The sequence below is a fragment of the Lepus europaeus genome, chromosome 3 (assembly GCF_033115175.1).
Source record: "Lepus europaeus isolate LE1 chromosome 3, mLepTim1.pri, whole genome shotgun sequence".
NCBI classification, from domain to species: domain Eukaryota; kingdom Metazoa; phylum Chordata; class Mammalia; order Lagomorpha; family Leporidae; genus Lepus; species Lepus europaeus.
The window spans coordinates 36,491,213-36,513,982 of record NC_084829.1 but is presented as its reverse complement, the minus strand read 5'-3'; the positions used below and the strand labels follow the sequence as shown (position 1 = coordinate 36,513,982).

At 47.6% G+C, this 22,770-nt stretch overlaps 1 protein-coding gene across 4 annotated transcripts in view; it reads left to right on the top strand.

Moving 5' to 3' along the window:
* The window catches only part of SLC26A8 (solute carrier family 26 member 8), an 85,174-nt gene extending 63,036 nt beyond the window's left edge, over positions 1-22,138 (top strand). For 3 of the 4 annotated variants that reach the window (XM_062186015.1, XM_062186014.1, XM_062186013.1), the window contains 9 exons: positions 182-277; positions 1,704-1,810; positions 1,890-1,959; positions 2,693-2,785; positions 2,881-3,012; positions 9,982-10,347; positions 17,549-17,603; positions 17,700-17,884; positions 21,367-22,138. In XM_062186015.1, coding sequence (XP_062041999.1) covers positions 182-277; positions 1,704-1,810; positions 1,890-1,959; positions 2,693-2,785; positions 2,881-3,012; positions 9,982-10,347; positions 17,549-17,603; positions 17,700-17,884; positions 21,367-21,822 — 1,560 coding nt within the window. In that variant the 3' untranslated portion in view covers positions 21,823-22,138. Of the gene's footprint in view, positions 1-181; positions 278-1,703; positions 1,811-1,889; positions 1,960-2,692; positions 2,786-2,880; positions 3,013-9,981; positions 10,348-17,548; positions 17,604-17,699; positions 17,885-20,913; positions 21,102-21,366 lie in introns of those variants that run through there. The other variant, XM_062186016.1, reaches the window with a different exon arrangement.
* The last annotated feature ends 632 nt before the right edge of the window (positions 22,139-22,770 follow it).

Below are 22,770 nucleotides of genomic sequence, written 5' to 3'. Positions count from 1 at the left end.
AGCATGGATGTGCCACTCATATGAAATAGCAATGCAAAATATCTCTGAGAGACAAAGCTGATTAATTTTGTAGTTCCTGTGTGGGAATTTGAGAGTTTTATCCCCATGACCTCTTCCCAACCCTCCCTCCCAATCCCCCATCACAAAGGGAAAACAAGCAAGGTTTATCTTCTCCCCACAGGCTGTGTTGGCTGGGATTATCCTGAGTAATGTCCTGCCCTACCTTGAAGCCATTTACAGTCTCCCCGCCCTGTGGAGGCAGGACCAGTATGACTGTGTGAGTGTAGATGCCCTCCCTGGCTGGGGTGGGTAAGGACAGGGAAGGGTGGAGAGAGGGACAGACATCAGCCACGGATGTAAAGAGCAGCAGCAACTCATTGATGCCCGGTGCCCTATTTTGGTTTTTTTTTTTTTTTTTTTTTTTGACAGGCAGAGTGGACAGTGAGAGAGAGAGAGACAGAGAGAAAGGTCTTCCTTTGCCGTTGGTTCACCCTCTAATGGCCGCCGCGGTAGCGCGCTGCGGCCGGCGCACCGCGCTGTTCCGATGGCAGGAGCCAGGTGCTTCTCCTGGTCTCCCATGGGGTGCAGAGCCCAAACACTTGGGCCATCCTCCACTGCACTCCCTGGCCACAGCAGAGAGCTGGCCTGGAAGAGGGGCAACCGGGACAGGATCGGTGCCCCGACCGGGACTAGAACCCGGTGTGCCGGCGCCGCAAGGCGGAGGATTAGCCTGTTGAGCCACGGCGCCGGCCTATTTTGGGTTTTTAAGGGGGGAAGTCAAGGTGGTTGGTGTGTGAAACCACAGAGGCCTCATCCCAACCGTGCACGCTTAAATCAGAGAGCTTCATTAGGTGGCTACTGCACATGCAAATCTAGAAAAAAGGATGTGTCTTCTGTTGTCTATCTGAAAGACTTTTAATCCAAGGAATAGAAACAATTCCAGGGTAGGAGGCCCAAATCCTAACAGGAGGAGGGGGTGTCTGGAGCACTTTCCTTCTCCTGTGAAACCAGAGGACAGAAAGGGAGAGGAACAAGAAATAAAAGACGAGGTAGAGAATATGATAAGAGGAGAAAGAGACCACAGAGGCAGAGAAATATTAAAGGGGTAATTTTCGCAGCCAGATCACTGAGGATTTAAGAGGGGATGTGGTCCAGTGGATAGGTGGGGTTTCTGGTCCAGGATCAGGGACAGAACTTCCAGTGGGACTGGGGAGAATAGGGGGAAGCTGAGTGCAGACATTGACAAGTAGGGGGTGATGGGGAAGGAAATACTGGAGGGAGTTTTAGACTTCTTCTATGCAGGTGAGGATAAGGTCACTGACTGAGAGTATTGGAGAAGGCGGTTGAGTTAGGGGTTGAAAGGATTTGCAATAACTATCATACATCTGAAAATAGCAGGTATCATTTGATGAGTGTTCTACTTTACCCATAAGGTAGATAACAGTATGTCTATTTTGCATCAGGAGACAGAAGTTTCAAGAGAGAATTGGGGAGAGATCATTTTGGGGATACATGGAAGAACTAGGTGCCAACTCTTTGTGAGGGCTCCAGTCCATACGGCTGTGGGGTTTCTTTTTTCACCTCTAAACCCCAGGTATAGGAATGGAGAGAGGGAAAGGTGAGATGAAAGGTGACACTGGACACTTTCTCAGTTCAACACGTTTTCATGATCCTCCTTTCCCCTTGTTTTCCTTTTCCATAAGATTCTTTGGCTGGTGACATTCGCATCCGCGATCTTCCTGGGACTGGACTTCGGACTACTGGTGTCGTTAGTGTTTGCTTTCTTCGTCATCACTGTTCGTTCGCACAGGTACTTCGTCTCGGGCAGTAGGAGGTTAGCTGTGCGAGGCAAGGCAGCTGTGGCCTACAGCAAGTGCTCTTCCTTTCAGAACCAAGGTTCTCCTCCTGGGTCAGGTCCCTAACACCAACATTTACAGAAGCATCAATGACTATCGGGAGGTGAGAACCCACATCGTCCCACTTCTTTTTTTGTTTTGTTTTTTTTTTAAAGATTTATTTATTTGAAAGTCAGAGTTACACAGAGAAAGAAGGAGAGGCAGAGAGAGAGAGAGAGAGAGAGAGAGGTCTTTCATCCGATGGTTCACTCCCCAATCGGCTGCAATGGTCAGAGCTGCACCGATCTGAAGCCAGGAGCCAGGAGCTTCCTCTGGGTCTCCCATGCGGGTGCAGGACTTGGGCCATCTTCTACTGCTTTCCCAGGCCATAGCAGAGAACTGGATAGGAAGTGGAGCAGCTGGGACTCCAACCTGCAACCGTATCGGATGCTGGCACTGCAAGCGGTGGATTTACCCTCTACGCCACTTCTTTACCCCGGGAGGGGGGCGCTCCAAGCCTGGCGCTTAGACATTCCACAGAAGCCCCTCTCTGTCTGCTGCCTGCTGCACTGCAGACACACGTGTCCAAAGGAAGAGGACGTGGTGCCCGAGGCTACAGGCAGGTGCTGAAGCAGCTGACTCCTTATCACGATGCAGCCAGCTGAGGACCATTTCAAATGGGTTTTTAAGGAGGGGAGGGTCAAAGAAAGAGCAGAATGAGAAAAGGGGAGGGGAAGAAGACAGAGGAGAAGCAGCAGGGTGAAAATGGGAGGAGAAAACTTTCTAGTTCTTGCTTCTAATTAGGAAGAACCCCAAGAGGCGAGAACTCTCCCTCAGCTTCTCATTTTGCCTGGCAGATCGTGAGCATCCCCGGGGTGAAGATCTTCCAGTGCTGCAACTCCATCACGTTTGTGAACATTTACCACCTCAGACGCAGGCTGCTAAAGGAGGTGACCTCTCGCCCCGGCCTTCCTCCACAGCCGCCCCCTCCCGCCCTCCTTCCCACCATGCACCAACTCTAGGAGACCTCTCTTCCGTCCTCCAGGTGGATATGATCCGAGTGCCTCTGAAAGAAGAAGAGATTTTCAGCCTGTTTAATCAAAGTGATATGGATGCACAGGAAAATAAGATTTGCCAGTGTACCTGCAACTGTGATGAACTGGAGCCCCCACCCAGGGTTAGAATTGTCTTTTTTTTTTCTTGCTTCTTTCTCCACATTTTATAATGAGGTGCACTAGTAGCTTAAAAAAAAAAAAAAATTAAGGGGCTGGCATATTGGTGCAGTGGTCCATATTGGAATGCCCAGTCTGAGTCCTGGCTGTCCCACTAGCTCCCTGCTAATGTACCTGGGAAGGCAGTGGGTAATAGCCCAAGTGCTTAGGGCCCTGCCACCTATGTGGAAGACCTGGATGGAGTTCCAGCCTCCAGGGTTCAGCTTGGCACAGCCTTGGCTGTTGCAGCCATTTGGAGAGTAAACCAGCAGAGGAAGATCTCTCTATCTTTGTATATCTCTCCTTCTCTCTGTGTGTCACTCAGCCTTTTAAAATAAAATAAAATAAATCAATTTAAATAATGATGTACCATGGAGAACTGGAAATCCAAGATTTCTACTCAGAAATGAAGACATGGGTTCGGGATTCGATGTGAAAGTGGCCATGGGGAGAGGTTCCTCCTGGACAGTGACGAGCCTACACTTTGCCTGTTGAAGATGCTGACACTTCCCTCGCTATACCTCCTCCTGGCTGTAGAGCTGTGCAAATAAGTGATTGAAATGTTGTTTTCTGACTCCAGCTAGCACAAGGTCAAGGTGGCTGGGGTTCGGAAGGTTCCACCAGGGTCTCCTGCTGTCTGCCTGAGACCAAGGAAGCAATGATGGGGAGGGGGATGGAGTGAGGGATGGGGCTGGGGTGGGGAGACAAGCACAGTTTGCTATTCTGGGACGAGATTTTATTTTCCCTGATGAGAATTGCCAAGCATTCGTTATTTCTAACCTGGACTTGGTCTAAACCTGGACTTGGTCTTCCGGCAGGGCAGGGCTGCTCCTTTGTGGCTTCTGGGCCTTCTGGTGATCAACTGTTCTGTAGCTGACACCCTGGAGAGGCAGCTGTATACACACACACACACACACACATAACACCTCTCCTCCCCATCACGCAGGCACCTCAAATCACTGCCTACTCATTCTTGGGCACTAACTAGAATGTCAACAATCTCAAATACTTAACGTTTGTATGCGGTGAGAACATTTAAAATCTTTCAGCTATTTCAAAGTATACATTACATTTTTTTAAAGTTTTTATACATTTGAAAGGCAGAAAGACAGCAAGAGAGTGAGAAAGAGACAGACAGAGGATGCACCCATCCACTGGTTCACTTCTCAAAAACCTGCAAGAGCTGGTATTGGGTCAGGCCAAATTCAGGGGCCAGGAACTCAATCCAGGTCTCCCACATGGGTGGCAGGGACTCAGCTACTTGAGCCATCACCTGCTGCCTCCCAGGGTCCACATCATCAGGAAGCTGGAGTCTGGAGCAGAGCTGGGTCTGAACCCAGGCACTTCAATATGGAATGTGGGTGTCCCACATCTTAACACACAGGCCAAACACCTGCTCCTGTAATACATTATTATTAACTGTAATCACTGCACTGTGCAACATAACACCAGCGCTTACTCCTCCTATCTTACTGCAACTTTGTGCCCATTGACCAACCTTCCCCTTTGCCCTGTCTACCCTCCCACACTCAGCCTCTCATAGCCACCATCCCACTGTGCTTTTACAAGTTTGGTTCTTTTAGATTCCACATGTAAGTGGGATCATACTGCATGTTTCTCTCTATGCCTGGCTTCTTTCACTTAATGTCCTCTAAGTCTATTCATGTTGTTAGAAATGACAGAACTTCCTATTTACTTAAAGCTGAATAGACTCTTATGGTGTATGTGTGTATATATGTCTGTGTGTTTTTTTTTTTAATTTTCATTTTATTTGAAAGGCAGAGAGAGAGAATGAAAGAGATTCTCCATCCCCTTGTTCACTTTCTAAATGCCCACAGTAGCTAGGGCTGGGCCAGGCCAAAGTCAGGACCTAAGAACCCAATCCAGGTCTCCCACATGGTTGGTAAGGACCCAACTACTTTTTTTTATTTATTTGAGAGGAAGAGTTACAGACAGAGAGAAGGAGAGACAGAGAAAGGTCTTCTATCCGCTGGTCCACTTCCTAAATGGCTGCAACGGCTGGAGCTGGGCCAACCCAAAGCCAGGAGCCAAGAGCTTCATCCATGTCTCCCGTGTGAGTGCAGGGGCCCAAGCACTTGGGCCATCTTCCACTGTTTTCCCAGGCCATAAGTAGAGAGGTGGATTGGAAATGGGGCAGCCAGGACACAAACCTGTGCCCATATGAGATGCCAGTGCCACAGGTGGAGGCCTAGCCTACTATGCCACAGTGCCAGCCTTGGACCCAACCACTTGTTTGAAAACAGATTTATTCATTTACTAGAAAGGCAGAGTCACAGAGAGAGAGGGAGAGACAGGGAGGGAGAGAGGGAGAGAGAGAGATATCCTCCATGCACTAATTCAAATGGCCCAAATGACTACAACAGCCAGGCTGAAGCCAGGGGCCAGGATTCCCAGGTGTATGCAAGAGCCCAAGTACTCGAGTCATCCTCTGCTGCTGTCCCAGGCCATTAGCAGTGGATCAGCCAGGTCATGCACCAGTGCCCATATGGGAGGCTGGCATTGCAGGCAGTGGCTTAACCTGCTATGCCACAGCACCGGCCCCAGGACCCAACCATGTGAGCCATGCCTCGCTGTCCCTTAGGGTCCACGTCAGCAGGAGTTGGAGCTGTGAACTGAGCCTAGGCACTTTGATATGGTATGCAGGCATCCCAACTGGCATACTCTAACTCCCAGACCTAATGCCCACCTCCTATACCACTCATGTTAATCTATTAATCCAATTGAGGATATTTAGATTTGTCTACTGCAAATAGAGCTGCAGTGAACATGGAGTGTATATCTTCAGCATACTGATTCCAATTCCTTTGGGTATAAAACCAGTAGTGGGATTGCGGGATCATATAGTGATTCTAGTTTTAGTTTTTTGAGGAACTTCTTCCATCCTTCTTCCAAAATGGCTGTAGTAACATAGAATACCATCAGTAATGTGTAAAGTTCACTTTTCCCACATCCAATTGCCATCGCTTTTTTTATATAATAAGCAGTCTAATGGGTATGAGGTGACATCTCATTGTGGTTTTAATTTGTGTTTATCTTATGACTAGAGATATTCAGCATTTTTTCATATATCTGTTGGCCATCTGTATGTCACCTTTTGAGAAAAGTCTATTAAGTCCTTTGCTCATTTTTAAATAGGGATATTTGTTTTCTCATTATTGAGTAGTTTGAGTTCTTACATATTTTGGATGATAGCTTCTTTCCAGTGTGTGGTTTCCAACTACTTTCTCCCCATCTGTGGGTTGTCTTTTCACTCCATCAGTTGTTTCTGTTGCTATGCAGAAGTTTTTAATTGATGCATTCTCATTTGTCAATTTTTTTTGGTTGCCTATTTTTTTTTTCTTTTGGTCATAAAAAAGAAGTTTAGGTTCTCTTTGGGTATTTTTTTTTATTGTGTCAAAAACAAATGTGTAAAATAAATTGAGCCATTTTAACCTTTTTAAGTGTATAAGTTCAGTAGTGCTAAGAATATCCACAGGGGCACCTGTCATCCCCACCATCCATTTCCAGAACATTTTCATCTTACAACCTATAGTTCTGTGGCCACTAAACAGTCACCATTTCCCTTCCTCCCAGGCATTGGCAACCAAATCTACTTTTTGTCCCTGTTCCATCTATTCTAGATAGAATGTTCTATACTGTTCTATCTATTCTAGATACAATGTGTGTGGAACCATGCAGCATGTGACTCACCTATTTCACTTTACCTGTGCTCAAGGTTCATCCAGGTAGTTATTGTTTAAAAAAGATTTATTTAGGCCAGCGCTGCAGCTCACTAGACTAATCCTCCACCTGCAGCACCAGTACTCTGGGTTCTAGTCCTTGTTGGGGCGCTGGAATTCTGTCCCGGTTGCTCCTCTTCCAGTCCAGCTCTCTGCTGTGGCCCGGGAAGGCAGTGGAGGATGGCCCAAGTGCTTGGGCCCTGCACCTGCATGGGAGACCAGGAGGAAGCACCTGGCTCTTGGCTTCGGATTGGCGCAGCGCGCCGACCGTAGCGGCCATTTGGGGGGGGGGGGGGGGACCAACAGAAGGAAGACCTTTCTGTCTCTCTCTCTCACTGTCTAACTCTGCCTGTCCAAAAAAAAAAAAAAAGATTTATTTATTTATTTGAGAGTCAGAGAGAAAGGAAGAGACAGAAAGAAAGAGAAAGATCCAAAGGTTCACTCTTCAGTTGACCCCAATGACCGGCACTAGGCCAGGAGACAGGAGTTTCATCTGGGTTTCCCCCGTGGGTGGCAGGGACCCAAACACTTGGTCATCCTCAGCTGCTTTCCCAGGCCTTTAGCAGGGAGCTGGATTGGAAGTGGAGCAGGTGGCATTGCTCACATGGGATGCCGGCATTGCTCATAAATTGATGCCGGCATCGCAGGTGGCAGCTTTACCCACTATGCCACAACACTATCCCCCAGGTAGTTCTTTGAAAAAAAATTTTTTTCAGGGCTGGTGTTGTGGTGTAGCTAGTAAAGCTGCCACCTGTGATGCTGGCATCCCATATGGGTGTTGGTTCAAGACAAAGCTGCCCCACTTCCAAACCAGCTCCTTAGTAATGTGCCTGGGAAAGCAGTGAAAGATGGCCCAAGTGTTTGGGCCCCTGCACCCATGTGGGAGACTAGGAAGAATCTCTTGGCTCCTGGCTTCAGCCTGGCCCAGCCCTAGCCATTGCGGCCATGTTGGGGAATGAACCAATGGATGGAAGATCTCTCTATCTTCTTTCTCTGTAACTCTATCAAACAAATAAATAAGACTTTAAAAAAAAAGATTTAACACTCATAGCCAATCCTGTTTCATCTCTATACCCACCCTCCTATATTGCCTCAAAATCATGGTATTATTTTGAAGAAATTCATAGTTTTTTTTAATATTTATTTAATTGGAAGGTGGATTTATAGAGATGGGGAGAGATACAGAGTGAGAGAGAGCTTCCATCCACTGATTGACTCCTCAAGTGGCCCCAGTGGCCAGGGCTGGGCCAGGCTGAAGCCAGGAGCCAGGTGCTTCAGCCAGGTCACCCACATGGGTGCAGGGGCCCAAGCACTTGGGCCGTCCTCCACTTCTTTTGCAGGCACATTAGCAGGGACCTAGATCAGGAGTAGAGCAGCTGGGTCTTGAACCAGCACCCATATGGGATGATGGTGTTGCAAGCAGTAGCTTAAATGCCACAATGCCAGCCCCAAAATTCATAGAGTTTTAAATGAAATTAAGGAGACAGCTCACTATTAATGTGACGTATGAGGCTATTATTCTATTTCATGAAACCCAAAATAATTCTTTCACATCTCTGAAATTTGGAGGCATACTGTAACACGTGGCATGTTATAGTTTAATTTTCAGCATTTTTTTCTTTCTTGATATTGGAAAAAATAGTAGTGTGACTTAAAATTCAATGAAATAGGATAGTGAGCCAAACAATGTGGTATGCACCCTGCAATCTTGTAAACTGGGTGTTTAGAGTCTGACAACTCTAAAGCTTCCGGTAAGGTGAGATTGACAAGAACTCAGACTGTCCAGGAAGTTTTTGGTAGCAGTGGACTTGTGCTGGACAAGGAAGAGAAATTTGGATTGACATTGAGTAGGACAAGAGGATTCCCAGTCCAAAGATAGGCTTGGACAAAGACATCAAGGTGTTAAATAAGCTTCTCTCAGGTTCAGAGCCTTGGCCAGGGAGGTGAGGTCAGGCAGACATGGCATGAGGAGATGGAGAGCAGATGAAGGAGCAAAAGTGAGGGTGTCTTGGAGAACGTCCTCTGCCTGGGGGGCTTGCACCCGTCTGTCACTGGGCCAGCACACACCTGTCCCCTGAAAGGCCTGGCCTCAGTGACCTTCAGGCGATGGGGACCTGTCCTTTTCTTGAAACTATTATGAGCATCTATCCACCCCATTCTTGTATTTTTTGCTATGCAATGTGTACTACTTTGTATTGTTTTCATTTTTAAAATTTAAAAATGTGTTCATAAGAACATTGTTAGAATGATAACATTTTTAAAAACAGAAACATCACCCAGAGTTACACCACTCTAGCGAGTGAGGGACTTTCCTTTTTCCATGTACCTTACAGTTCTCATCCACCTATGTTTGCTGTTGCTCATCCCTCCAGCAGTCGTGGGCACCTCCACATCTGGAGTTTGGTCTCTGTGGATACAGAGTACGCCTTGTTATCTCCCATTCCATTTTACTCCTAGTCCTTGGTACGGTCCTTCCGTTTCTCCAAACACTCCGGGCCTATAAGGAGTAAGAAGTAAAGACAGCCCTGCTGAAGCATGTTTGTCTTCCTAAGGAAGACTGCTAGACCAAAGAAGAGGCTGAGAAAAGAAATACTTCACACCGAGTACAAGTTGAGTTTCCCTTATCTGAAATGCTTGGTGTTTTGAATTTCAGATTTCTTCAGACTTAGTGATAGTTTCACTTACACAGTGAGCTCTCTTGGGGATGGAACCTAATCGAAGCACAAGCTTTGTGTTGCATATACATCTTACACCCATTTTTACTTCAACCCATCAGGTGTAGGATTTTTCACGTTGGCACTGAAGAGGTTTGAGAGTTTGGAGCATTTAGGATTGGGGATTGGGATGCTCAACCTGGATTGTAGGCACTGGAGACTTAATTCAGATGCAGGGATGAGGAAAAGGAATAAATCAAAGATGATTTTAAGTCCTGGCTCACTAGGAAAATGATAACATCATTGATGGACATAGGAGTGAAAGGGGATGCTGTGGGTGATGGGAAAAGGAAGATGAATGTGGCTTCAGTCACGACCTTGGTGTGACAGCCAGATGCCCGAGTGAAAAGTGCACACTAGCTATTCTGAGGCGAGGCTTCATAACTAGAAGGAAGTGAGCTAGCAGAGAAGCACAGCACAGCTGCAAGGACTTCCAGCTCCCATGGAGACTCATCCCATTCTCCCCCAACTCTTGTCCCAGATTGTTTACACCGAGCGATTTGAGAGTAAACAGGATCCTGACGTGTCCTCCGTTAACCTGGTGCGCTGCTCGCGTTTCGACAGCATCATCACCAGCCAGAGTGCATCAGAAGACCAAATGCCATACACAACGTCTTCCATCTCTCAGAGGACTCAAGCACAAAACTATGAGGACGTGGAGAAAGCCTGGCTTCCAAGTTACCCCCAGCAAAACAGCTTGCAGCCACCGGCCGACCAAAGTCAGCAGAGGAGTCGACCGTTCACCCCTTTCTCAGATGCCTATCTTCAGCCCAGCACCCACACCATCATCCTAGACTTCTCCATGGTGCACTTTGTGGATGCACGGGCTTTAGTCATGTTAAGACAGGTAAGCACTGGGGAGCCTTCAGCAACACCTCTGGTCCCCTCTTACGCTCACTCCCACCCCGGCTTAGATCCAATACTCTTAGTCACTGACTAGCTGCTAGGGAATTGCTAGGCCAACTTAAACGTAGACGCTGATGGTAGTTTAAGGCCAGCCAGAGAAAAAGGAAATGACCCAACCCCAACTTACTGAACCAGGATTGGTTCGGTAAGCATGGTACATTATTATTTCTCAAGTAATGGAAAAAAAACAAAAGAATTTTTCCATGTACTAGTTGGCTATTTGTGTCTTCCTTTGAGAGATGTCTAGATCTACTGCCCATTTTTAAGTTGGACTATTTGTGTTTTTTGCTACTGGGTTGTTTGAGTTCTTCATATGTTCTGGTTATAAACCCCTTGGCGTGTATACACACACACACACACACACACACACACATATATATATATAATATATAGATATATATTTCCAGGAAGTATTTTCTCCCATTCTGTAGGTTATCTCTTCACTCCATTGCTTCTTTCCTTTGTTGAGCAGAATTTCTGCAGTTTGATGAAATCCCATTTGTCTATTTTTGCTTGTTTCCTGTGCTTTTGGGGTCTGATACAAAAAATTCTTTCCCATTTCAATGTTCTGAAGCATTTCCACTATGTTTTCTTCTAGTAGTTTTAAGTTTCCAGGTCTTACATTTAGATCTTCAATCCATTGTGAGTTGATCATTTTTTTTTAAGATTTGTTTATTTTACTTGAAAGGCAGAGTTACAGAGATGAAGAGAGAGGGAGGGAGAGGGTGAAGTGGGGGGGAGGGAGAGAGAGAGAGAGAAAGAGAGAGAGAGATTGATTGAGATTTTCCATCCAGTGGTTCACTCCCCAAATGCCTGCAATGGCTGGAGCTGGGCAGGCTGAAGCTAGCAGCCAGGAGCTTCATCTGGGTCTCCCACATGGATGCAGGGACTCAAGCACTTGAGCCATTGTCCCCTGCTTTTCCCAGGCACATGAGCAGGGAGCTGGATCAGAAGTGGAGCAGCTGGAATTTGAACCAGCAACTATATGGGATGTCAGCATTACAGGTGGTGGCTTAAGCTACTACACCACTGTGCTGGCCCTATGAGTTGATCTTTGTACATGGCGAGAAACAGGGATATCCACTTGGAGCACCAATTATTGAAACCACTGAGTTTTTTCCAACGCATGTTCTTAGTACGTTTATCAAAGATCAGTTGGCTATAGATATGGGAGTTCACCTCTTACTGTCCCATAGGTCTGTGTATCTGTTTTTATGCCAGTGTCATGCTGTTTTAATTACTATAGCTTTGTAATATACTTTAAAGTCTGGCAGTGTAATGTGTCCTGCTTTGTTCTTTTTGCTCAAGCTTGTATATGTCATATTGTATATGGCCTTTCTCAGATTGAGGCCTAATTTGTTCAGAGATTTTGTGAATTTTATCAAATGCCTTTCCTGCATCTAGTGAGCTAACCACATGATTCTTGTCCTTCATTCTGTTCTGTGGTGTTTCCAATTATTGATCTGAATATGTTGACACATCCTCGCATCTCTGGAATGAATTCCATCTGATCACGGGGAACCATCCTGTTAATGTGCTGTTGGATTAGATTTGGCAGTATCCCGTTGAGGCATTCTGCACCTATATTCATCAAGGATACTGATGCGTACCTTTCTTTCTTTGTTGTTTATGTTCTTGTCTAATTTGGGTATAAAGGTAATGCCAGTTTCTTCTTATTGAAAAAAAATGTTGACTTGCTGTATGCTGCCCTTTTCATGTTGAGGTACGTTCTCTCCATGCCTAATTTATCAGAGATTTTATTATGAAGGGATGTTGGATTTTTATGAAATATTTATTCTGCATCTATTGCTTAATGTCTCTTCTGCTTTTTAAAAAAATTTAGGGGCTAGGGACCGGTGCTGTGGCTCACTTGGTCAATCCTCCGCCTGCGGCACCAGCATCCCATTTGGGCACCAGGTTCTAGTCCCGGTTCCTTTTCTTCCAGTCCAGCTCTCTGCTATGGCCCGGGAGTGCAGTGGAGGATGGCCCAAGTGCTTGGGCCCTGCACCCGCATGAGAGACCAGGAAAAGCACCTGGCTCCTGGCTTCGGATCGGCACAGCGCCAACCGTGGTGCCCATTTGAGGAGTGAACCAACAGAAGGAAGACCTTTCTCTCTGTATGTGTCTCTCTCTCTCTCTCACTGTCTACAACTCTACCTGTCAAATAAAAAAAAAAAAAATTTAGGGGCTGGCACTGTGGCGTAGTAGGCAAAGCCTCTTCCTGCAGCACCAGCATCCCATATGAGTGCCAGTTCGTATATCCTGGCTGCTCCTCTTCTGATCCACCTCTCTGCTATGGTCTGAGGAAGCAGTAGAAGATGGCTCGGGCCAGCGCCACGGCTCACCAGGCTAATCCTCTGCCTGCGGCGCCGGCACCCCGGGTTCTAGTCCTAGTTGGGGCACCAGATTCTGTCCTGGTTGCTCCTCTTCCAGTCCAGCTCTCTGCTGTGGCCCGGGAGTGCAGTGGAGGATGGCCCAGGTGCTTGGGCCCTGCACCCCATGGGAGACCAGGAGAAGCACCTGGCTCCTGGCTTCGGATCAGCGTGGTGAGCCAGCCACAGCACGCTGGCTGCAGCGGCCATTGAGGGGTGAACCAACATAAAAAAGGAAGACCTTTCTCTCTGTCTCTGTCTCTGTCTCTGTCCACTCTGCCTGTCCAGGAAAAAAAAAAAAAAAAAAGATGGCTCAAGTGCTTAGGCCCTTGCACCCACGTGGGAGACCTGGAAGAATTTCCTGGCCCCTGGCTTCAGATTGGCCCAGCTCCAGCCGTTGCAACCATTTGGAGAGTGAGCCAACGGATGGAAGACCTTTCTCTCTGTCTCTCCCTCTTTCTGTAACTCTACCTCTCAAATAAATAAATAAAATCTTTTTAAAATTTTTAAGGAATGGAGCCAGCACTGTGGCATAGCGGGTAAAGCCGCCATCTGCAGTGCAGGCATCCCATATGGGTGCTGATTCGAGTCCTGGCTGCTCTACTTCTGATCCAGCTCTTTGCTGTGGCCTCGGAAAACAGTAGAAGATGACCCAAGTTCTTGGGCCCTTGTACCCACATGGGAGACCTGGAAGAAGGTCATCAGCCCAGCTCTGCCATTGCAGCCATTTGGGGAGTGAAGAAAGGATAGAAGACCTCTCTCTCTCTCTCTCTCTCTCTCTCTCTCTCTCTGCTTCTGCCTCTGTAACTTTGACTTTCAAATAAATAAATCTTTTTTTAAAATTTAAGAAGGATTGATATTCTTTTTTAAAAAAACATTTACTTGTTTATTTGAAAGTCAGAGTTACACAGAGAGAGAAGGAGAGGCAGAGAGAGAGAGAGAGGTCTTACATCTGCTGGTCCACTCCCTAACTGGCTGCAATGGCCAAAGCTGTGCCAATCTGAAGTGAGGAGCCAGTAGCTTCTTCTGGGTCTCCCATGCGGGTGCAAGGGCCCAAGGACTTGGGCCATCTTCTACTGCTTTCCCAGACCATAGCAGAGAGCGGGATCGGAAGTGGAGAAGCTGGGACTTGAACCATTCCCCATATGAGATGCTGGCACTGCAGGTGGCGGCTTTACCCACTACACCACAGTGCTGGCCCCAATTCTTCTTTTTTTTCTAAAAGATTTATTTATTTATTTGAAAGTCAGAGTTACACAGAGAGAGTAGAGACAGAGAGAGAGAGAGAGAGGTCTTCCATCCGATGATTCACTCCCTAGATGGCCGCAACAGCCAGAGCTGCGCCAATTCGAAGCCAGGACCCAGGAGCTTCTTCCGGGTTCCCCATGCAGGTGCAGGGGCCCAAGAACTTGGGCCATCTTCTACTGCTTTCCCAAGCCATAGCAGAGAGCTGGATCAGAAGAGGAACAGCCGGGACTAGAACCAGTGCTCATATGGGATGCCAGCGCTTCAGGCCAGGGCGTTAACCTGCTGCGTCACGGCACTGCCCCCCCCCCCCCCCCCGAATTCTTCTTTCAATGTGTGAAGCCAGCTGGTCCTGGGCTTTTCTTTAATGGGAGACTTTTAATTACTGATTCAATCCCACTATTCATTATTGGTCAGTTTAGGTATTGTGTTTCTTCATGAGCCAATTCTGGTGTTTGTGCCAGGAATTTGTCCTTTTTGTAGTCAGGTCAGACTACACCTGACTTTTGTTGAGAACACGTTCCTTTGGCGGGACTTCCTTCTTTTATCTTCTGGTCTTGTTTTATCAAATCTTATTCCTAAAGGAAATCAATTCCCTCTTAGGTGAGTCCAATTTCTCTTTGGTTTGAGGCAACAGGAGGCTTTTCAGAGCAGAAAGAACTTTGGTCCCTGGATTGAGCTGGTTCTAGGCTCCTGGCTTTAGTCTGGACTAGCCCAAGCTGATGTGGGTATCTGGGGAGTGAACCAATAGATGAAAGATTTTTTTTTCTGTCTCTTTCTCTTCTGTCTCTCCCTTTCAGATAAAATGAAATAGATAAACATTTTTAAAAAAACTAAGAATGCAGCTGGTGCCGTGGCTTTAAGGCTAATCCTCCGCCTTGCGGCGCTGGCACACTGGGTCCTAGTCCTGGTTGGGGCACCGGATTCTATCCCGGTTGCCCCTCTTCCAGGCCAGCTCTCTGCTATGGCCCAGGAAGGCAGTGGAGGATGGCCCAAGTGCTTGGGCCCTGCACCCGCATGGGAGACCAGGAGAAGCACCTGGCTCCTGGCTTCGGATCAGCGCAATGAGCCGGCCGCAGCAGCCATTGGAGGGTGAACCAACGGCAAAAAGGAGACCTTTCTCTCTGTCTCTCTCTCTCACTATCTACTCTGCCTGTTAAAAAAAAAAAAAAAAAAAAAAAAGAAGAAGAAAGAAAGAAACTAAGAATGCTGGCTGGCAGCCTGGAGAACACATGCTGTCCTGGCTTTGCTGCTCACTGTCCACTGACCCAAGGCAAATTACTAAATTGCACTAGATCTCATTTTTCTCATCTATAAAATGAGAGGTTTGGGGGCCAGCGCTGTGGTGCAGTGGGTTAAAGCCCCAGCCTGAGGTGCTGGCTTCCCATATGGGTGCTGTTTGTGTCCCAGCTGCTCCACTTCCGATCCAGCTCTCTGTTATGGCCTGGGAAAGCAGTAGATGGCCCAAGTGCTTGAGCCCCTGCACCCGTGTGGGAGACCCAGAAGAAGCTCCTGGCTCCTGGCTCCTGATCAGTGCAGCTCTGGCCATTGTGGTCATTTGGGGAGTGAACCATTGGATGGAAGACCTCTCTCTCTCCCTCTGTGTCTACCTCTCTCTGTAACTCTGCCTTTCAAATAAATAAATGTTTTTTTAAAATATGAGAGGTTTGGAAGAGACTAACATTAAGGGCTTTCCCATGCATGAGATCTTTTTTTCCACCTGATTTTCTTTTTCTTTTTTTAAGGTTTATTTATTTATTTAAAAGGCAGAGTTATGGGGGGAAAGGGTGGAGAGAGAGAGAGAGAGAGAGAGAGAGAGAATCTTCCATCCATTGGTTCATTCCCCAAATGGCCTCAATGGCTGAGGCTGGACCATGCTGAAGCTAGGAGCCAGGAGCTTCATCCAGGTCTCCTATGTGAGTGTGTGAGTGGCAGGGGCCATCTTCTGCTGCTTTTCCCAGGCCATTCGCAGGGAGCTGGGTGGGAGGTGGAGCAGCCAGGACACCTAAATGGAATGCGGGCATCACAGGCCACACTGCCAGCCCAGACTCAGGTGTTCTTGATCATCTCTTGTCTTTGGGACTTTCTCATCTTAGGTTGTTGCGCTGGAGTGTGTTCTCATCTCTCAGTCTTGTACTGTAGTTGTTGCTTTAGATTTCATTCAACCCATATTATCAAATAACTTCTACAAACAAACTGAGTTGGGCGCATCCACATACATTCTCTCCTTGAATTCTCACAGCCGCCCTGAGAAGACAGGTCCTATTTTCCCCCGAGAGTCTAGGGCTCCCGGCTTTGGCCTGGCCCACAGGCGCACAGCTGGCAGTCGGCCTGAGCAGCACTTGAGCTTAGTGCGGCCGACTGTCACTCTTCACCCCTGTCCACAGCACAGGCACGCTGTCCTCTCCTCTGTTGCCTCCCTTTTTTGTTGAGGCACCGTATGCTCTGGTCCTAGGAGTCAGCCATGCACCTCGGCCTCTGTTGACAACTCTGCTCCCTCCCCAACGTGGGGCAACGTCAGACACCTGTAGCTTATGGCCTGCACAGGGTCACAGTGCGCTTTTATACTCATAAAATACGCTTTCTTCGTTCCCTCTGTAATTGTTCCATATATCACCTTATTGGAGGCAGGCATTATGTGTGGCTCACTTTACAATAAAAACTTCAGCCCGCTTTTTAAGAACCCCATTAGTCCATTCTTGTGGGAGGCTGCCACTCCATTTAGCGTCTTCCTACGTGGGATCTTTGCTTTCTCGTGGCTTGTCATTTAGAGTGTCTGGTGTGGCCCTTCACCAAACAGCTTTATCATGTACCACACTGTGTATTGCGGAATGGCTTTCTTGTTTCCTCATGGTGCAGAGTTGTTTTGTTTCTTCTGACCTTTTATCTTGGTGTCCAGACCAGGAGTCTACTGAGTCTTCGAGTGTTACTGTTAATATCAACTTGCTTTGCCCCCAGGGATCTAGATTGGATGAAGCAAAGTTTTGAGATCAGTATCTGATGCTTACTCAGCTGATACTAAACATCTGGTGTTTAACCAAAGTCAGCTACAGCCCTGAACGTGACCCTCAGGGCTCCTGAGTTGGGCACCCTGGTCTGACTTACCCCTCTCTGAGTCACGTCTTGCCTCCTCTGCTCAGGAAACTCGATTGAGGAGCGAGCTCACATGCAAACACTGAGCAATGAAGCCAAGGTGTGGTTGCTTGTGAGGACTCTCCAGAGTGTTCCCACCACACCACACATGTTTGCCGCACATGCGAACCGTCTCCCCGCTGAGACTCGGTGCACCCCACCCTCACTCCCTACCCGCACACAAAACAGCCTGACTGTCTTGTGTCTCCCAGCACTTTAGACATTTGCTGGCATAGTGAAGGCCACTCATCACATATTCCTCGAGCAGAAGTGAGATGCAGAAGTACACGTGGCCCAGACAAGGGGATGGCCAAAGGGTCTGCACACTCAGCTCACTAGAAGGCTCGTTCCCAGTGAGTGTGGCACTCATTGATGCTGACTCTCTCCCTGCAGATGTGCAATGCTTTCCAAAACGCCAACATCTTGATGCTCTTCGCAGGCTGTCACTGTGAGTACCCCTCCCCCATGAGAGGGCGGCACTTTGCACCCTGGGTGCCCTGCTCCCCGGTGTCTGACGCTCTGTGTGTCCTGGTTTGGTTTGTAGCTTCTGTGGTCAGGGCATTCGAGAAGAATGATTTCTTTGATGCCGGCATCACCAAGGCCCAGCTCTTCCTCACCCTCCACGATGCCGTGCTGTTTGCCTTGTCCAGGAAGGTGGTAGAGCCCTCTGAGTTAAGCCTGGACGAATCCGAGACTGTGATACGGGAAACCTACTCAGAAACAGACAAGGTGGGATGATGTAAAACCTCGCGGTTGGTGGGAGGCGGGGCTGAGGTGGAGGGAACACCTGATCACGTGGAGATGAACCTTGTCCAGGAAAGGGTTTTTTTTTTTTAAATTTTTAAAATTTTTTATTTTTGACAGGCAGAGTGGACAGTGAGAGAGAGAGAGACAGAGAGAAAGGTCTTCCTTTTGCCGTTGGTTCACCCTCCAATGGCCGCTGTGACCAGTGTGCTGCGGCCGCGCACCGCGCTGATCCAAAGGCAGGAGCCAGGTGCTTCTCCTGGTCTCCCATGGGCAGGGCCCAAGCACTTGGGCCATCCTCCACTGTACTCCCAGTCCACAGCAGAGAGCTGGCGTGGAAGAGGGGCAACCGGGACAGAATCCGGCGCCCCGACCGGGACTAGAACCCGGTGTGCCGGCGCCTCAAGACGGAGGATTAGCCTGTTGAGCCACTGCGCCGGTGAACAGGAAAGGTTTTACAGTACAGCTGTGCCAGCATTTGAGAGTTGAAATGTTCTCTTATCAGCTGATCAACGTCGGTGGCCCTGAGCCCCCAGTGTCCCCACGGCCCTGGCATCCGGATCAGATTCAGGACATCTTCCCAGCTGAAGGGAGAGTTTACCCAATCCAGGGGGACCTCAGGGATGCTTTTATAGCAGTCTTGGTCAGAGACATACTAACTGCCAAATATTTTAAATACCTTCCCTAGCTATTCTTTTAGGACCTGTCCCTACTCACCCTTGGAATGATGACTAAAACTGATAAACTAGCAAAGGGAAAGATTTGCTTAGTACTTTGCTTTTTTTTTTTTTTAAGATTTATTTATTTATTTGAAAGGCAGAGTTACAGAGGGAGAGACAGAGAGGTCTTCTATCCATTGGTCCACTCCCCAAATGGCTGCAACAGCCAAGGCTGAACCTGTCTGAAGCCCAGAGCCAGGAGCTTCATCCAGGCCTCCCACATAGGTGGCAGTGGCCCAAACTCTTGGGCCATCTTCTGCTGCTTTTCCAGGCTGTTAGCATGAAATTGGATCGGAAGTGGAGCAGCCTGGACCCATATGGGATGCTGGTGTCACAGGCGACTTAACCGGCCTTGCCATAACACTGGCCCCGATCCTTTGCTATTATTACATTGTGAGGAATGTAAGAGTTACTCAACCTGGCCAAATGCAAAGGGGAATGATGCACAAGTCGGAATTTTTAGTCATTTATTAATACTAAGTAAAGACTTGGGTGTACTTCAACATTTTCAAATCAGTGTCTGTATAGGTCAAAGGTTTCCCAAAAAGGGAATTAAAACTATTTTCTAATGACTAGAAAGGATTTTCCATTCTAACCCAATTCTTTGACTTCCATATTTCAATAATGTTTGAATTTTTTATGACAAGAAAAGTATTGCCAAAATAATACCTGTTTTTAAAAATTCCAAGAAGTAGGGACCAACGCTATGGCATAATAGGTTAAGCCTCAGCCTGCAGCGCCAGCATCCCATATGCACACCTCTTTGAGTCCCAGCTGTTCCACTTCCAATCCAGCTCTGCTGATAGTGTGGGAGAGCAGTGGAAGATGGCCCAAGTGCTTCGGCCCCTGTACTGGCATGGGAAACACAAAAGAGGCTCCTGGCTCCTGGCTTCAGAATAACTCAGCTCTGGACATTGTGACCATTTGGGGAGTGAATCAATGGATGGAAGACCTCTCTCTGTGTCTTTTCCTGTCTGTCTGTAACTCTGTCTCTGTCTGTAACTCTGCAAATAAATAAATCTTTTTAAAAAAATTCCAAGAAGCAATACAAAGGGGCCAGCATTGTGTCATAGCAGGTTAAGCAGCCACCTGCAATGCTGGTATCCTATATGGGTGCCAGTTTGAGTTCCAGCTGCTCTACTGCTATGCAGGGAAAGCAGTGGAATGGAAGATGGCCCAAGTCCTTGGTTCCCTGTACCCATGTGGGAGACCTGGATGAAGTTCCAAGTTCCTGGCTTTGGCCTGGCCCAGCCCTGGCCACTGAAGCCATTTGAGGAGTGAACGAGAGCATAAAAGATCTCTTTCTTTCTTTCTTTCTTTTTTTTAAGATTTATTCTTATTTACTTGAAAGACAGAGTTACAAAGAGAGGTAGAGACAGAGAGAGAGAGAGATCTTCCATCCACCAGTTCACTCCCTAGATGACTGCAATGGCCGGAGTTGTGCCGATCTGAAGCCAGGAGCCAGGAACTTCTTCTGGGTCTCCCTTGCGGGTACAGGGGCCCAAGGACTTGGGCATCTTCTGCTATCCCAGGCCATAGCAGAGAAGCTGGATAGGAAGTGGAGCATCCGGGATTCGAACCGGCACCCATATGGGATGCCGGCTCTTCAGGCCAGGGCATTAACCCACTGCGCCACAGCACCAGCCCCTCTTTATTTATTTTTATTTTTTTAAAGATTCTTTATTTATTTGAGAGGTAGAGTTACAGACAGTGAGAGGGAGGGACAGAGAGAAAGGTCTTCCCTCCATTTGTTCACTCCCCAAATGGCTGCAATGGTCAGAACTGTGCTGATCCAAAGCCAGGAGCCAGGAGTTTCTTGTGGGTTTCCCATGTGGGTGCAGGGACCCAAGCACTTGGGCCATCTTCCACTGCTTTCCCAGATCACAGCAGAGAGCTGGATTGGAAGAGGAGCAGCTGGGACTAGAACCTGTGCCCATATGGGACGCCGGCACCGCAGGCGGAGGATTAACCTACTGTACTATGGTGCCGGCCCCTAAAAGATCTCTTTCAAACATGCTCTCTCTCTCTCTCTCTCTCTGTAAAACTAAAAAAAAAAAAAAAAAAAAAAAAACGGGAAGAAGAAGTAAAATAAAATCTAGGGCTATAAAATACATCCTCTTCCTTCCTTTTTTTTTTTTTTCTCTCTTTTTGCTCTTTGTTTCTTTCTTATAATGTATTACCAATTACTTTCTTTGCTTTGTGCAGAATTCTCACAGGTTATTTGTCTCTGCTTGTCCAGAACGTTTTCCCTGCTAACTCAATTTGAATATATTTTTTTTCTCTTCCACTCTACAGCCCAACCCCATTGATAAAATCAGACTCAAACTCTTTGAGTAGGAAGGGACCTCGGAGCTCATCAGGTTCACTCCCACCTGGAGCAAGAATTCTCTTAACATCTTGGGTGGTCCTTGTGATGCTTAGAGACTTCCACTGGTTGTCAAACTTCAGTTTGTGTCAGCTTCACCTGCACATGCTGTTAAAGACTGCTGAGCCCCTCAGCATGTCCCCATCCCTTAGATTTCTGGCTCAGCAGGTTTGGGGTGGGACCTGAGACTTTGCATAGCTAACAAGTTACCAGGTAACAGGCTGCTACTGGTACAGGAACCACACTTTTGAGAACTACTGCCCTCTAGATACAACATACATCCTTCATGATTCTGGTACCTTAAGCCCTGTTATCTTCTAAAATTCTTTGCTGAAAACTTAAATTTAATGAGAAACTTTTAACCCACCCAATTGTATTTTCAGAATGACAAACCAGGAAGTAAAATTAGTGGTAGTTTTCTAGAAAGTCCCAAAATTTCAAGCCCGGGCTTCCTCAATTCACCGGAGCCCATAGAAGAGGAGCTGTCAGAGTTTGATCTGGAGCTGGAACCCATGCTACAGTCGGAACAAGGGACTAGGCTGGGCCATGGCCTAGATCTGGACCAGGAGATGGAGCCTGAATCTGAGGCGGAGCCCAAAACAGAGATGGAGACCCAGCCAGAGCCCAAGCCTGAAATGGAGGATGAGGCAGAGATGGACAGGGAGCCTGCGTCCACATCCAGGCCCAGGATTTACAGCCAGCCTCGGCGCCACTACCAGCCTGTGTATCACCCTGTGGTTCCCAAATCCCAGTCCCAGAATCGGTCGTGGTCCATGGAGAAGAGACGCTCACAGAAGGATTCATACACATCTGAGGGCCACAGCAAAGAGATGAACTGAAAATGAGGAATAGAGGATCTTTGACACACCCTCCACACACCAAAGGGGCCACTTGGTTGTGAAACCTGGACTGGACACAAGCCAGCAGGCTTGCAATGGGCCTCTGGCCTTCTTGCTCGCTGTGGACTGGGATTCCACTCCCAGATCTCGCTACTAAATGCCAGGAATGACCCCCGAACTCCTGATCTGGGATCCCCTCCTGTCGTCCTCAGCAGATGCTATAGTGAAGAGTCTCCTTCACACACCCCACATCTGGGGCTTGTGCCAGACCATCCCTAACTCCCTCCTCGCGTCTGTTCCCCTTTCTCCAAAGAGATGAGGCTCAAATAAAGTATATAACTCTAGTTCTGCTTGCGTCCTTCCTGGACCTTCTCCCTTCTCTGTATTCTGTCTCCTTAAGGAAATGCCAAATAAGAGGGATTCCAGAAGGGAGTAGACAAAGCAGGGAACAAGTGAGCAAGAGAAGGAAAAGTCAGGTGGGATGTGTGTATCCCATGCTTGGTGAAGGTGTCTTCATCACGCTGACTGTGGAAGTGGGAGAAACAGGCAGGTCAGGCCAGGCTAAAGGTAAGCCAGCCTGTGATGCTTGTAGTACAGGACCTACCAAGCCGAAGGCACTTTTGCTGTCATTCCAAGAGGTCAAGATCCCATGCTGCCTCTGGTTTCGTAGGGCCAATCAGCAGTGCCTGATGCTGAGACGGTTAACTTATGGAACTCTCACTGGTCTGCAGGTGTGCATCTACCACTGCCTCTTTTTACAGTCTGGGATCAGTACTCTTTGAGGACCAAACTGAGTGAAAATCCATGACAGACACACACCTCCTAGGAGTTTAAAAGGATGTGGGTTGGAGGAGAGTACTGAGAGTAAACAACATTCCCGCTAGGCATTAAGAAGAAGCAGAAGAAGGCATGTATGAATTTTTTTTAAGATTTATTTTTATTTATTTG